The sequence below is a fragment of the Gymnodraco acuticeps genome, unplaced genomic scaffold (genome assembly GCF_902827175.1).
Source record: "Gymnodraco acuticeps unplaced genomic scaffold, fGymAcu1.1, whole genome shotgun sequence".
In the NCBI taxonomy this organism is placed as follows: domain Eukaryota; kingdom Metazoa; phylum Chordata; class Actinopteri; order Perciformes; family Bathydraconidae; genus Gymnodraco; species Gymnodraco acuticeps.
In genome coordinates this window covers 155-16,212 of record NW_022990720.1, presented here as the reverse complement: position 1 = coordinate 16,212, position 16,058 = coordinate 155, and the positions used below count along the sequence as shown (strand labels likewise).

General features: G+C 40.8%; 1 protein-coding gene across 1 annotated transcript; it reads right to left on the bottom strand.

Annotated features, from left to right (window-relative positions):
* Window positions 1-11,924: 11,924 nt before the first annotated feature.
* LOC117556357 lies at window positions 11,925-13,962 on the bottom strand. The gene is made up of 2 exons (XM_034231654.1): window positions 13,861-13,962; window positions 11,925-13,693 (listed from the first exon to the last, which is right to left on the bottom strand). The coding sequence occupies exon 2, from the start codon at window positions 13,561-13,563 to the stop codon at window positions 12,118-12,120; it is 1,446 nt and encodes a 481-aa protein (XP_034087545.1). The 5' UTR covers window positions 13,564-13,693; window positions 13,861-13,962; the 3' UTR covers window positions 11,925-12,117.
* Window positions 13,963-16,058: the final 2,096 nt, after the last annotated feature.

The following is a 16,058-nucleotide window of genomic DNA, read 5'->3' as shown; positions in this document are numbered from 1 at the left end:
AGCCTACAGGGAGGAGGTTCAGCATCTGACTGAGTGGTGTGCTGACAATAACCTGGCCCTTAACACAACAAAAACAAAATAACTAATTGTGGACTTCAGGAAATCGAAAGGCAACACACACACTCCCATCCACATAAATGGAATGGCGGTGGAGCGTGTGTCTAGCTTCAAGTTCCTGGGGGTCCACATATCCGATGACTTCTCATGGTCCAACAATACCACCATCATATTAAAGAGGGCTCAACAGCGTCTCTTCATCCTGAGGAGACTAAAGAAAGATCACCTCTCCTCAGATTCTGGTGAACTTTTATCGCTGCACCATTGAGAGCATCCTGACCAGCTGTATCACAGCCTGGTATGGGAACTGCACAATGCTCAATAGGAAGGCATTGCAGAGGGTGACGAAAATCGCCCAACGCATAATCGGTGTCCCACTCCCTGCCATCGAGGACATCCAGTGTATACGGTGTTAGCAGAGGGCGCACAACATCTTCAAAGACACCTCTCATCCTGCAAACTATCTTTTCGTCCTCCTACCCTCGGGGAGGCGCCTCAGGAGCCTCCAGTCCAAGACCAGCAAGTTCAGGGTCAGCTTCTTCCCCAGGGCTGTTACCCTGTTGAACTCTGCCCGCTCATACCCACCTGTTTATATATTTGACTGTCAATGCCGTTTACACTGTATATATTCATCTGTTTATAGCCTATTTATAATTATTCTATTTATAATAATTCCATGTATAATTATACACTGCTATATTGCACTTCTGGTCAGATGCATAAACTTACATTTCGTCTCTAGTACATGTACTACGTAATGACAATAAAGTTGAATCTGGATCTGAATCTGAAAGTGTTTTGTGACTTATAATTTATTAATATTACACGTCATTTTTTAACTGGGCTGCATGTGACGTGACGCAGCAGCAACAGCGTGCAGAGAGAAGTTTTTGCGACTATTAACAATTTACTGTTGTGCATGCGTAACATACAATATAACATCTTAATCGCTGGATTCTATCAAAGTACTTAATGGGTCCAAAGAAAACCATCGCTGCGGAGGAGGTCGAGGACATTAAAAAGTCGCTCGACTTCCTGGCGGAGGAAATTTCTGCTGTCAGGTTGCAGCAGAAAAACATTTTGGACCTTGTAAAAGAGGTTAAGGATCTGCGGATCCAGAATTCTGAGAAGGACAAGAGGATAACTTACCTGGAGAGCAGAGTGGAGGACCTTGAGCAATATACCAGGATGAACAATGTTATCGTTACCGGGCTCAACATAAAACCCCGGTCATACGCTCGTGCTGTGACCGTTAACAACAGGGGTGAGCCCGGGGAGCTTGATGTCAGCTCCACGGAGCAACAGGTGGCTGCTTTCCTCCAGTCCAAGGGGATCGAACTGGGCTGTGAGAACATCGAGGCATGCCACCCCCTGCCAAGGAGTAACGCTGGCAACAAACCGGCTATTCTCATCAGGTTTGTGAACAGGAAACACAAAACGGCCTTACTCAAACAAGGAAGGAAGCTGAAAGGATCAGATGTCTACATCAACGAGCATCTGACCAAGTACAACGGCGACATAGCCAGAAAGGCTCGCTTCATGAAAAAACAGAAGAAAATTCAGAACACCTGGACAACAAACTGCAAAATATTTATAAAGCTAAACGGAACACCTGAGGAGGCCAAAGTACTGGTCATCAGAAACATGGAGGATCTGGATAAATACCAATAATCTTCATGTTCTGGACCACACATAAGGTAACAAGCACACACAACCATGACTCACACTGAATGGAGGCAATCATCTTCAATAGGGGAACATTTTAATATGTCTCAGATGATCAAGGAACAAGACCAACTGTTGCTAAAAACATTTGAATACACTGACTATAAAACAAAAGATCTGGATTATGAAATAGACCCGGACAATAATTTATTCTCTTCTATCATCAACAACTGCTGTTATTACACTGATCAACAGTACAACCAGAGCATATCATCAGAGGGCAAGCTATCTATTATTCACTTCAACAGCAGAAGCATGTATGCAAACTTTAACCTCATCAAGGAATATTTAAATCAGTTTCAACAAACATTTAGCATCATTGCCATATCTGAAACTTGGATCACGGAGGACAAAGGCATAGACTTTGAGCTGGAGGGCTATGAACTCAGATAATAATAATTCCTTACATTTATTATAGCGCTTTTTCAATGACTCAAAGCGCTTTACATATACACACATTACACATATATCATACATGCAATGGTCAGATACTGTGGACAATACCCACAGGAGCAAGTTCAGGTGAAGTGTCTTGCCCAAGGACACACCGGCTTTACAGACGCAGCAGCGGCGGGTTTCACCCCTTGATCTGATGATCATTGCACAGCGCACTGCGGCACACCGTCCATCTTCACGCCTCGAGGTCATCGAGGCGCTTTTACAAGTACACATTGGTATTATACATGTACTGTGGACAATACCCATAGGAGAAAATCCAGGTGAAGTGTCTTGCCCAAGGACACAACGGCCTGACAATAGACAAAACAAGGGTGGAGGAGGAGTAGCCTTGTATGTGGACAATACTTTACAATTTAAGGTGATGAATTATATGTCAACAGTGATTGATAATGTATTGGAATGTATCACGATTGAAATCTGCAAAGAAAAAACGAAAAATGTAATCATCAGTTGTATATATAGAGCACCCGGCTCTAGTATTGAGATTTTCAAGGACTGGATGGAGGAAATATTCTCAAAAGTGATTCATAAAGCAGTTTTCATTTGTGGTGACTTCAATATTGACCTTCTAAATCCAAATAATCACAGCATGACAGAAGAATTTATCAACACAATGTACAGTATGAGTTTATATCCAAAAATTACTAGACCGAGCAGAATCACATCGCATTGTGCTACTCTCATAGACAATATATTCACAAATGACATAGAAAACAATACAGTAAGTGGACTCTTAATAAATGATATAAGTGACCACCTACCAGTATTTGCAGTTTATGACAAAAATTACAGTAATAACATGCCGGACAATGCTACTCAATACAGACGAGTTAGATCAGAGGAAGCAATGAGCGCTTTAAAAAATGCTTTACTGGCACAAAGATGGGATGATTTATACAAAGAAAACAATATTGACAGTGCATATGATCAATTCCTGAGAATGTTTTTATCATTATATAATACATACTGCCCAATTGTCAAATACAGTAGAAAAATGAAATATGCAGAATGTCCATGGATCACAAGGGGTTTACAAAATGCCTGTAAAAAGAAAAATTCATTGTATAGAGATTTCATGAGAAATAAAACAAAAGAGACAGAGATTAGATATAAAAAATATTAAAATAAATTAACAATTATAATAAGGACCTGCAAAAGTGAATACTATCGGAAATTACTCGACAAAAATAAAACAACATTAAAGGAATATGGAGCATACTGAATAGTATTATAACAAATGGGTCTAGAAAAAGGAGTTATCCAACATACTTCATTGACAAGGATAAGGAAGAGGAAAATATGGATGTTGTATCCAACAGTTTCAATGATTTCTTTGTAAATGTTGGACCTAAATTAGCAGGTAAAATCCCTGATGGAGGAACATCAGAAGAAAAACTGGAAAACTTAATAAAACTTAATCCTTTCTCAATGTTCCTCACAGCAGTGGATGAAAGAGAAGTTGTTGATATTGTAACGAAAAGTAAAAACAAAAAATCTACCGATTGTGATGACATTGACATGACTGTATTAAAAAAGGTTATAGATGTTATTTCAAAACCATTCACACACATATGTAACTTATCATTCCAAACTGGTGCATTTCCTAACAAAATGAAAATAGCAAAAGTCATACCTTTGTTCAAAGCTGGGAACAAACATCACTTCACAAACTATAGACCTGTCTCACTTCTACCACAATTCTCAAAAATTCTCGAAAAGCTTTTCAATAACAGACTGAACAATTTCATAGAAAAACACAAACTTCTCACCGAAAGTCAATACGGATTCAGAGCCAATAGATCAACATCGATGGCTTTAATAGACTCACTTGAAGAAATTACTAGCTCAATTGATCAAAAGAAACATGCCATTGGAATATTCATTGACCTAAAAAAAGCATTTGACACAATTAATCATGACATATTAATAAAGAAACTGGAACGTTATGGAATCAGGGGTGTAGTTTTGGAATGGGTAAGAAGATATTTAACCAACAGGCAACAGTTTGTGAAGCTGGGAGAGTGTTGTTCTTCATATTTGGACATTACATGCGGTGTCCCCCAGGGGTCAGTATTGGGGCCAAAACTATTTATTATGTATATTAATGAAATATGCAATGTATCGACAGTACTCAAGTTTGTTTTGTTTGCTGATGACACCAATATATTTTGTTCTGGGGACAATGTACAGCTACTACTGGAAGAGATCACAGCTGAAATATGCAAACTAAAGTTATGGCTAAACAGTAATAAGTTATCATTAAACATGAATAAAACAAAATTAATCATATTTGGAAATAGCAATACACTAGCATCCATTAAGATAGATGGGATTTTCATTGAGAGTTAAAGAACATAAATTCCTTGGAATCACAATTGATGAGAAACTGAGCTGGAAACCACACATACAACATATTCATTCCAAAGTCTCAAGAAGTATTGCAATATTAAACAAGGCAAAACAGATTCTTGATAAAAATTCCCTCTACATTCTTTACTGTTCATTGGTGTTACCTTATTTAAGTTACTGTGCAGAGGTTTGGGGCAGTAATTATAAAACTACAACACAATCCCTGTTTATTTTACAAAAAAGAGCAATAAGACTTATTAAAACTGTCGGCTATAGGGATCATACAAAGCCATTATTCTTAGAGCTAAAATTATTAAAACTGTCAGATCTTGTTGAATTCCAAATTGCACAAATCATGTTTAAGGCAAAAAACGTTCAATTACATGGGAATATTCAGATATTGTTCAATGAAAGACAAGGGAATTATAATTTACGTGGTTCATTTATATTCACTAATGTTAGGGTGCGCACAACAAAGAGACGTGTTTCTGTTTGTGGGGTGAAGATCTGGAACAATTTGAGTGAGGAGCTAAAGGGATGTCCAGACATCAAACTATTTAAAAAGAGGTATAAAGACACAATTCTCACTAGGTACAGGGAGGAAACTGCTAAACCATAACTGTTATGTTCTTGTTTTGTATTCAATTTATGAATTTATGTTTATGAATTTGTGTATATATATACTTATGAAAAATATAGAGACAATTCTCTTAACTTGCCTGTATATATTATATGAATGATTATATGAATTATTCAGGGTTAGGGTATTCATTTATATTGTATGTTAACGTATATTAAGATGTAAAAAAAAAAGTAAAAACAAAAGGGAGAAGGGGTCGGATTAAATAAGTGTAAACTTCTTCCGACCCCTTTTCGGACGTGTAATTAGCTAAAGTTTTTATTTATTTTGTATTGTTATCAGACAATGATACTACAGATTATTCAATTATTATTTAAATATTTCGTTTTGTTATTGCATTCATTTGTATAGTACTGTATCATGTCTGTATCATCTTTTGTTTCATTTGTATTTTCTTTGGTTTTACATGCTCGAAAAAAAAAAAAAAAAAAAAAATATTAGTTTACGACTTAAGACTTAGATGCGATCAGATTAAATATAGTTTATTGATCCAACATTTTGTAATTGTTTTGTTACAGCAGCATTATAACAAAATGTAAAGAATATTGCATCTATATATAAATTACACAGTATAACATGTTCAGTTGAAATGCACTAATAGACCAACCTACTAACAAAATATACAAAAACACAGAACACTATATGGATGCAATATACAAGTATGTTCAGGGCTATTGAAAATAAACGACATTTAAATACTAATGCTGCATTAAAGTGCCTTATATTTCTAGATAAAGCCAGTCATAGTTGTGAGCATACAACCCTCAAGTCGAATGATGTTGTAAGATGAACCTTTATTAATCCCCGTGGGGAAATTCAGTTGTACAAAGCAGCAACAGGGTAAGCGTGAAAAAACAGGACAGCAAAGATTCACACAGATTAATAAAATCAAAAATAAATTAAATCAAGATTTTTTTTTTTAAATGATAATAATAATAAAAGACTATGAAATAGGAGATGAATAAAAATAAGAGTAAAATAACTGTCAGCATATATACATATTTGGTCATCTAAGTTATAAAGTACGGAGTAAGTTAAAGTGACAAGTGAAAAGTGAAAATGGACATCTGTACATATAGTGACATATATATCTACCTATTTGGTCTACTACTAATATATTAATATGGGTTGTGGAAACAGTGTATATTTATGTCCAGTGATTTAATTTTATTTCTTTTTCATTATTAACCCCTTGTTGTGCAGCCTGATGGCTACAGGCACAAAGGACTGTCCGAGGCGCTTGGTGCGTTGTTGTGGAGGGATGAGTCTGTGGCTGAACGTACTCCTCATCTTCACTAGCTCTGCGTGGAGCTTGTATATCAGTGTTTGATCCAAAGTCAGTGTATTCCAGCAGAGCGGCTGCAGGCTGCACTCAGTCCTATTTGAAATGCAAATTGTAAATTGTCTCTCTGAGAAACTGAGCCAAAGAGAACCAGCCAGAGGAAGCCATTATATTAGCGCCATCAGACCATCAATTGTTAAATAACCCTGCATGATGCATTCATGTCACGCAGGTTTTCTGAGTACATGCAGTCAGAGCTGGGACTTCCTGCAGGATCCTGGACAGAAACTATCAGATCTCCACATGAGGAAATAAAAAGCTCAGAGCAGTGTGAACAGACTCCATGTGTGACTCTGAGGTTCACGAGGAACGCTGAGACACTGAACGCACCGCAGAGTGAAGAAGCTCCAGCAGACCCCTCGTCTGTGTGTGTTCAACATGAACCAGTGTGTGTGTGTGTGTGTGTGTGTGTAAGAAATCAGTTCAATCAGGAGAGACGTGATGTATGGAATACATGTTTATCATCGGTCACATTATATAAATGAAACATAATGATGACAGTTTATAACAAGTGAATGAAATGGTGTTTTGGCGATTAGGCCCAGGTTTTGTAGGACATCATTCGGGAAGGGAAGAACCGTTTCCGATTAACCCCCCTGGGTCTAGACACTGGTGGTGGTGATAAGTGGTTAGGTCCGGTTGGAAGGGAGTTGGTTAAGCTTGGCCCTGAGTTGGAAGCAGGAGGTGAAGGGATGGAGGAGGGTTGCGCATTGACACCTGGAAGACAGCTGATAGAAAAGGGGAGAGCATATATAGAGGGATTAACAGGTGCGATAATTAGGCTTGTGAATGGAGGGAGTGATAGGTTAGCTAAGGAGTGGCGCTCCCTGTCATCTAGTGAAGGGAGCGAGTATTGCCATGACGTACAATACGGAGTGATAGGTCTTCCTGCCTGAATTTGCGCTGAGCTTAATTTCAATCAGGAGAGACGTGATGTATGGAATACATATTTATTATCGGTCACATTATATAAATGAAACATAATGATGACAGTTTATAACAAGTGAATGAAATGGTGTTTTGGCAATTAGGCCCAGGTTTTGTAGGACATGATTCGGGAAGGGAAGAACCGTTTCCGATGAACCCCCAAAAGAAGTGAAGTATGAAGTACTGAACGTGAAGAAATCTTACCTTGTGGGATGCAGTGGAAATCTATGGATGAAAATGAGAGGTTAATACATATGGAAATTTAGACGTACTGATGCCTCCCAGGCATCCTTCCTGGACGTACAGGGCATCCTGGACGTACAGGGCGTCCTGGACATACAGGGCGTCCTGGACATACAGGGCTTCCCAGACGTACGGGGCATCCTGGACGTACGGGGCATCCTGGACATACAGGGCGTCCCGGACATACGGGGCGTCCCGGACGTGCGGGTCGCCCTGAACGTGCAGGGCTTCCCGAATGTGCGGGGCAACCTGACTTAGCAGGGACACATTTATACAGACCCGAAGGTTTACGACCCGGACATACAGGGTTAGACATGGCAAGAATAAACATGAGCCGCGGGGCGAACATACGTGCTGACATGCTAAGAACCACCACCAGTTATATGCATACGTACCAATTTTTAAGGTTGGAGAGACCTTTGGATAGCCAGCACGGCACTGAGGTCCGGGCGAATGTAGGATGAGAAAGCGGAGGAGGACCACCGTCCGAGTTGTTGCAGGGATGAGGATGAGACACCTTGATTTGCAGCGGAAGTTATTCTAAATGAATGCCCCGTGTATAGAAGGGGTGATAACCCGGATTTAATGAGAACTTGCTTAAATAGTGATTGAACTGTCGTTGAGTTAAGGGAAAATTCCCTGAGATAAGAAATAATGGTGAGATAGGATTATAGGTAGGTCTAAGCTGTAGGAATTTGATCATAGATTTATAAGGGCAGAACTGGGAGTCGTTGCGGGCGGCGATGACGGAGCAGGCGCCGCCGCATTTGGAGTGCTTAAGATATAAGCTAAAATGGCTGGCGTGAAAGGATATGTCAGAAAAGCTGACGTCTCGATTGACTTCTTCTTTTCTGAGGGACGCTAGTGTTAGATCCAGCGAGTGTGATAATAAATGTGTAGCAATAGTGGAAATCTGAGTGTGCCGCTATGCGGATGATCTCATGCAGATGTCCCCCCCAAAACGGAGGATGTGCGGTGCACGTCCTTAAGTCGGGGAAAACGTGGTCGTCGTGAGGCCGGCGGATGCCACGTCCAGGAAACGGGAGATGATGGCGTGCCGAAGAATATCCGCATGCAAAGTACGGTTGCCCGATGAGGAAGAGCAACTGTTGTTGAAGACGTTTATGTGGATGCACGCAGTTTGGTTAGAGGAACATTAATACCATGAGCTTGATGTGATGCCTAGGAACTCCAGGTGTGTGACTGGGCCTATAGTTCCTCATGATTAGGAACGCTGTGCTCCTGGAGGATTCTCTTCTTCTTTCTTCTTCTCTTTTCCCAGTTGAGCGCAGTTATAGGTTAGTAATGTTGTATTTGAACACTAGATGCGTAAAGGCAACGCATGAGGAGATCTCCCTGAGCAGTGGGTGATTTGAACTGGGGAGAGACAGCTATTAATATTATTTACCCGAATAGCCGGTGCACACGTAGTTTTTCCTTACTTGACTGCCGCTTAAGGCTGAAAGAGTTCCGCTGAACGATGATGGGAACTTTAAAGCGCGTCGTTAATATCTACTTTGAAGAGCCAGCCTTGGCCTGCGCACTATTAAGATTACATTATCTCCGTGCGTAGAAAGGGGGGAACATTGACCTTTGTCATCGAGATTGCCCTGAGCCTTTAACAAATCGTATTACATAATCTGATGACAGACTGTAAACAGAATAGCTGACATTTTAACAAACTAAATAACTCAGTTACCTCTAATCATTAACCCATGTTTGTATAATGTAGTTAACTCCGTGTGTTGCTGCTAGCATACATAACACCTGACGTTTGTTTGTAGCCTTTATTTAACCAGGTGAAGCCCCTTTAGATCAAAAGATCTCCTTTTCAAGGGTGACCTGCAAAAAGTGGAAACGTTACTCCTGGATGGGGCTACAGAGCTGCTGGAAAGACGGTCGAACCCGGTACATTCCTCCGTCTGAATGCGGTGCACTTTTGCTAAATGTTTAGACAAATTGCTCGTGCGCCCTTACATGCTAAACTCTTATTGCACTTTTGGTAACGACTATTCTCCACATCGAGACGGGTAAAGTTTAACCACACCTCGGAGCGCGTTCTCTCCGCCATCTCCGCAGTGTGCTCCGCTGCATGTAGCAGCTGCGTGTGTGTAAACTGCCCCGCCCCCTCGCACACAGACGGGGGAGAGATCTCGTCTGATCGAAAATACATCATAGACGCATTTGTTGTCTTTTGCATATTATAAACGAGTTGGCGACACTAAGACTGCGATATCATGTTTTTTAGCAATAATACATGACATATATTTTATAAATGTCTCCGGTACCGATAAAAGACCAATACTTTGGAACTTAACGGCGCGTAAAACACACGTCATGACGTCACCAATGAATCGACGACTGAATTAGTTGGTAACTAATTTGGTAATCGATTAAGTCGATTAGTAGTTGCACCCCTACTGCCGAGGAGATGTTGTTGTCGCAGATCCAGCCGTTGGTGCAACGAGAAACTGAATATTTCTTAGTGGAGAAGAAAAAGAGAAAAATACGATCATTCAGTCAATAATCATTAAATTAATATTGGGAGTGAATTCCTAATTTATTTAGTATCTGGTCGTGTCATAAACAGGATAATGTGCAGCGACTTGGTCATTGAGGAAAATAAGCCCTACGAAACGCCATGTATTTCAGGTAACACTGTGTTGAAGCTTGAAACTGCGTTAGTTACTGAGCATTGTAATGGGTAGTAATTACCCAAACTGCATTAGTAATGCAAGTAATACGTTACTGAACTCCATACTGTAACACGTTACACCCAACACTGCCTGCTGGGACTCACCTTAACCCTGAACTAAAGGTAGCAATGCATAGTGTTGAACTTCCTGTCGGCTCCCAGACCGTAGTCGAGGAAACGGGGGGGATGACTCTGTCGTCTCCCAGGGCAGAAGCAACACGCTTCGGGTTCAATAACCCATTTTATCGGAAATACTGGAGAGAGGCGAGCTCTTCTTGGGAGGTCGTTGCATTTATTTAGCTCTTCTGTTTCGCAAGATCACAGACCTTCCTTTTTCTGCTGCCTCTTATTTCTAGAAAACATTAGGCCATAAGGTGAACCCTGTTATCGTTTCAACCCGCTCCACAGAAGTGAAACTACACAATCTTTAGTTCATAAAAAAGAACGAGTCATGCTTATCCACCAAAAAAAATATCGTCGCTAAAATTCCTGCCAATTCTTCTAGGCACGTAATTATTGGCTGAACTAGACCCTTCGAAGCGTAATAATATCTTGGTCCAAAGTCGTGCCACGGTTCGTCACGTGATCGTGCTACACCAATTGGGTAGCTGCATATTGTCAACAGAAGTGAAAGATGGCGGCCGCCATGGTTACGCTAAACCAGACCAAATGGATTCTAAACAGTGCTGTATGCTTGTTTTATGTCATGTTTTGTCATATGTCTTAATACATCACTAAGTCCGAGGTATTTGCGTTATATACGCGGTATTTGTGAGAGGTTTTACTATCTGGGAACAGAGTTGACCATCGAATCAACATTGACTAGCAGCGTTTATCAGCCAACTCCAGCTACAAACAATTTCCCCACGGGGATTAATAAAGTATATCAAACTCATATTTATCAAACTATCATTCCTGGACTGCCATGTTCACATCGCTAGGTTCATTGGGATTATTCCATTAGACTGAGGACTTTTTGTCTGTCTGTTGTTACCCCTGTACACGTTAAATGCACTCTTAAAATAAACATGACTTGATTTCTGCGTCCAAGAAGAAGGTTAACTTGTTACGTTAAGTAATTTAGATCAATAAAATGCAGTACTTCCAGGCTGAAGACTTTTCTTTTTGTTGCTGCTTTTAATTGAACTATTCATATCTTAGACTGCACTGTAACTTTTATCCATGTATTTTTTCTTTTAATGTTTCTTTTATTAGCTTTTCTTTTGAATGACTGATTTTAAATGCCATTTTCTTAATGTCTTTAATTTTTTGTAAAACACTTTGAATTGCCTTGTGTTGAAAAGTGCTATCTAAATAAACTTGCCTTGCCTTACTTATACCAATGTCCATTGATTCATTTATTTACTCATTCATCCCTCCACAAATGAAAACAACACTGATGAACCATAAAAACGAGATTTATTACAAATATAAAAGGTATGACATAGAAAACAGTAGAAGGACATGTAATGTAGTATAATTGATTGGTGTCAGGCTGGGCGGAGCGGCTGATTGGTGCTGTGATTGCCTCAGCTGGTTAAAAGAGTCCTGCTGATTATACTCTGTTCTAGTACCAAAAACAAACGTATCTATGAGTGATGTGTGAGCGCGTCGGCCAGGCACTAAAACCAAAAGAACAGAAAAGAGCTTAAGAAAGATGGAAAGAAGGCTCTTTTATTCCTATTCCTCACTGTCAGTGTCAGGGCAGTCATCGTTCTCTTCCTCTGTTTCTTTTTTATTTGCACAATTTGAGCAACGACATAAGTCTGTGCAACAGAGTCCTGCAGAGAAGCATGAACATCTGCCTTTCTCACAGGCAGACTCTTTGCAGCTGCAGTGTATCACATGCAACACACTGTCAGGGACAGGATTTCTTGTCATCCAGGTGACGTGTAAGTTCCCATCCTCTATTTCCCAACCATATCCAGCAGGTGATGGAGCATTCATTTCTCTTTTGAGACAGGACCTCATTATTGCTGCCTGGTAATTTGCCCTTTTGCAGTGCTGATGGAGGGCATCATGAGTAGGGGGAATGCTTAATTCTGGCAAGGCCGATGATGCCATACAGAAAGCCTTGTACCTAGCATCATTTACATGTTCGGCTGCTGGCTGATCATACAGGTGACATACATACCGGCAAAGAAGTGCAAATGTTGATTGCTCCAAGTCAAAGTTAGTACCTAAACTTCTGAAAGCCTTAAGGTAGTCATCTTTCTCACATGCAACAGCAAATGACTTTCTTTTGCCTTTGCCATAGAAAGCGCTTGTGGAGTCACACCCAGAGAACGTGTGAATTCCAATCAAGGCTGAACACACACTGGTTCCGAGAGCTGATGACACCATGGCAATGTCAATGATCCGTGTCCTGTTGCCAGTCCCTGTGAACACATATAAGCTGCATGGCAAATCTGCCTGCAGACTTACAGCAATGACTGCCACATCAGTGTCCGAGCTCTTGATGATGACAGCTTTGTGCTCCTGTGCAGCATGTTGGGCATGTAAAAACACCCGTGTGTCACATTCCTCATGATCACACTGCAGGTCTTCAACAACATCAACAGACTGTACACCCTCCATGACAGTTACACAGTGGCATTGATTTTGATGGGCAATGTACAAGCTGAGGTTTTTACCCACTGTTGTGAGGTCTGCATGTGTCCATGCCACATAAAGGAATTCGGCCAGTGCTTCCTTATTTTTTCCGTCAGAGAGAAACTTCTTCCACTGGGTTGGAGTTCTCTGATCTGGGCTGAAGATTGTTATTAGTTGTGACCCTGCATCAGCTCTACGGGACCGTTCTAGGCTTTTGATGCTGATGGGTGGATACCGGTCAGTGACAAAATCAATGCGTGTACACTTGTGATGCAAAGCAAGTTGGAGTATGCTCTGCAGTATGGTCTCTGCAAGCTCTCCAAATGTTGCTGGTCTGGATGGCATGGCCTGCATGACTGCCATGCCATCAAAAAGAATGGCACCACCTATTGGAACTTTGTCAACCAAGCACTCTCCACCTTTGCTCTGCAATAGATCCATGAGAGCTGATTTGTTTGTTTTGGCAAGTGAACCATCAGCACTTGCTAATGGATATGACACAGTTCCCAAGGAATATGACAGAATTTCCCTCATTTCAATTTTCCTGCTCTGGCCAAGGATGAGGAGCCTGGAAAATAACTTCTTGTCAGCACGCAAAATCACTTCCTTGCCTGCTGGTCAACACTTTGGTCATCTTTCTTCTCAGCAGCTTTCTGCAATTTGCCTAAACGGAAAAAAAGGACAACTCAATGAGTTTGTTGACGTATCTCTCACACATAATTGTACCTTTCAGTTATTCAACCACAGAGAATGTGTGTGTGTGTGTGTGTGTGTGTGTGGTGTGTGTGTAGTGTGTGTGTGGTGTGTGGGTGGGGGAGGGGGTTTGCTTACCTGCTTTTAATGTTTCAGCCTTACACAGTTGATCCCTTTGTCGCTTGCCTGCTTTGATGATCATTTTCTCCTTCATCTTGCATATAATGCACAGGGCAGGAAGGACGGGGCCAGAGCCTGCGATTGGCAGGCCTGACCTTGATCGTAGCTTCTCTGTTTGGCTTCGGTACGTGCTGCGAGACGTCGATGGGATGGGCTCGACCTCAAGGTCCTCCCTAACGTCTTGATCTCCCTCACGTGCGAGCCGTCTTTCCACCTTCGTCATGGCCTTTGTGTCGGTAAACCTTATGTAGCATGTGTGGTGGAAGCCAGCGTCCTCAGGAATATCTTCGAACTCGAAATCAAGACAGTGCTTGTGGTTTTCAGCCACCACGTTCCGAGAGTCTCCCTTCAAGCCGAGCGACCGTTGTAAGCTTGTCCTGTACGTATTCCATCTTGTATTGGTAAAACAATCAACCTTTTCGTGCTTCACAGACGTAATATGCATGTAACAATGTTTGTGTGTTGACAATTTTGACTTTTTGAAACTTTCTGGTGCGTTTTCCTCGTCTCCGCTACTCGATGAAACCATGGCGGCCGCCATCTTTCACTTCTGTTGACAATATGCAGCTACCCAATTGGTGTAGCACGATCACGTGATGAACCGTGGCACGACTTTGGACCAAGATATTATTACGCTTCGAAGGGAATAGTTCAGCCAATAATTACGTGCCTAGAAGAATTGGCAGGAATTTTAGCGACGAAATCTTTTTTGGTGGATAAGCATGAATCGTTCTTTTTTATGAACTAAAGATTGTGTAGTTTCACTTCTGTGGAGCGGGATTTCTTTTCTAAAGGACTTTTCGAGGTTCACCTTGCGGCCTACATGTATCCCGCTCGCTCTACCATACCATGCCCGCGCAAACATGCACGCGCCACACCCCTCTCTTAAAGGGGTAGCGATCTCACTCTGCATGACCCAAATGTCATAACAATATACGAAACATCTCGTGAATTTGTTGCAACTGGGTCCGTGTACTTTTTGTCAGTTTGATTTTTCGTTTTAAACAAAAGCCAAAAAACGGAAATACCAGCGTTTTTCCGTTTTTTATTTAAAACGAAAAAACGGGAAACCAAAGCCGTTTTTCCGTTGTTGTTGTCTGAATAAAAAGACCGATAACGAGAAAACCTAATTAAAAAAAGGTAAGTGTACGTTTTGTTAGTTTGATTTTTCGTTTGAACCAAAAGATGAGAAAAATGAAAATACCAGCCTTTTTTCGTTTTAAATCAAAAACGATAAAACGTGAAACCAAAGCCGTTTTCCTGTTTATGTTGTCTGAATCAAAAACGGATAACAAGATAAAAACGGTCTGATTTTGGTTTTTGATAACAACTTCATTCAATGTTCCGTTTTGTATTGAAGAATGAAGAAAAGCAGTCCGCTTGACCGGAAGTTAAAGAACATATTTCAAAAATAAAAGACACAAGGCTATAATGGCAATGCTGTAAAAGACCCAGAAGTCTGACGACCCTTGGCCCCCCTGCTTCCGGCACCCATGCTGACGAGGATACGTTTATTTCTGCATTCACATGCAGATATGCGTTTATAGAGATTAATACAAGTATGCAAGCTCTGTGCATAATTGTATTCCTTGACTTCCGGTTTGTTCTGTGTTGGCAAATCCAGTGTCCATCTTGTCGCTGTGTGACAACGTCATGTTTGTTGCATACCTGCAAGATTTACCTGTGACAAATGTCAGCGATGTGAACAGAACTGTCGCCCTACTTTCACCTGCACCCAGCAGCAAGCGGGAGAACAATATATCATACAGTTCACACAGTAATGGAACAGTTGTTAAGCATTATTTTGTCCAACTCTCTACATTATGAATTTGATGTTTGTCTAAACTGCTAAGAAGCTGACAGCTGAGTTAGAACAGAAAGACATGCAGGCCATAATCACTAGACGCTCAAAAGAGGAATGTGTGTGTAGGCTTACATGAACTGAATTGAAACATTGTCCATTAGTTGATTAATAAACAAGACATTCAAGTCAAAGTTTTAGGCATTTTCATTTGTAGCACGCTGTAAATATGGACTATGAATGAACACATGCAATGTGGAAACACACAAATAGGTTTATTCTCAATACTCATAACCGTATCAGACACAATGACTTTACTAAGAGTGAAGATGACATGAACATAGTTACTGTATGG

What these genes read in the sequence shown, in the direction of transcription:
- LOC117556357 (XM_034231654.1), bottom strand. Translation starts at nt 13,563, where the DNA reads ATGAGGGAAATTCTGTCATATTCCTTGGGAACTGTGTCATATCCATTA.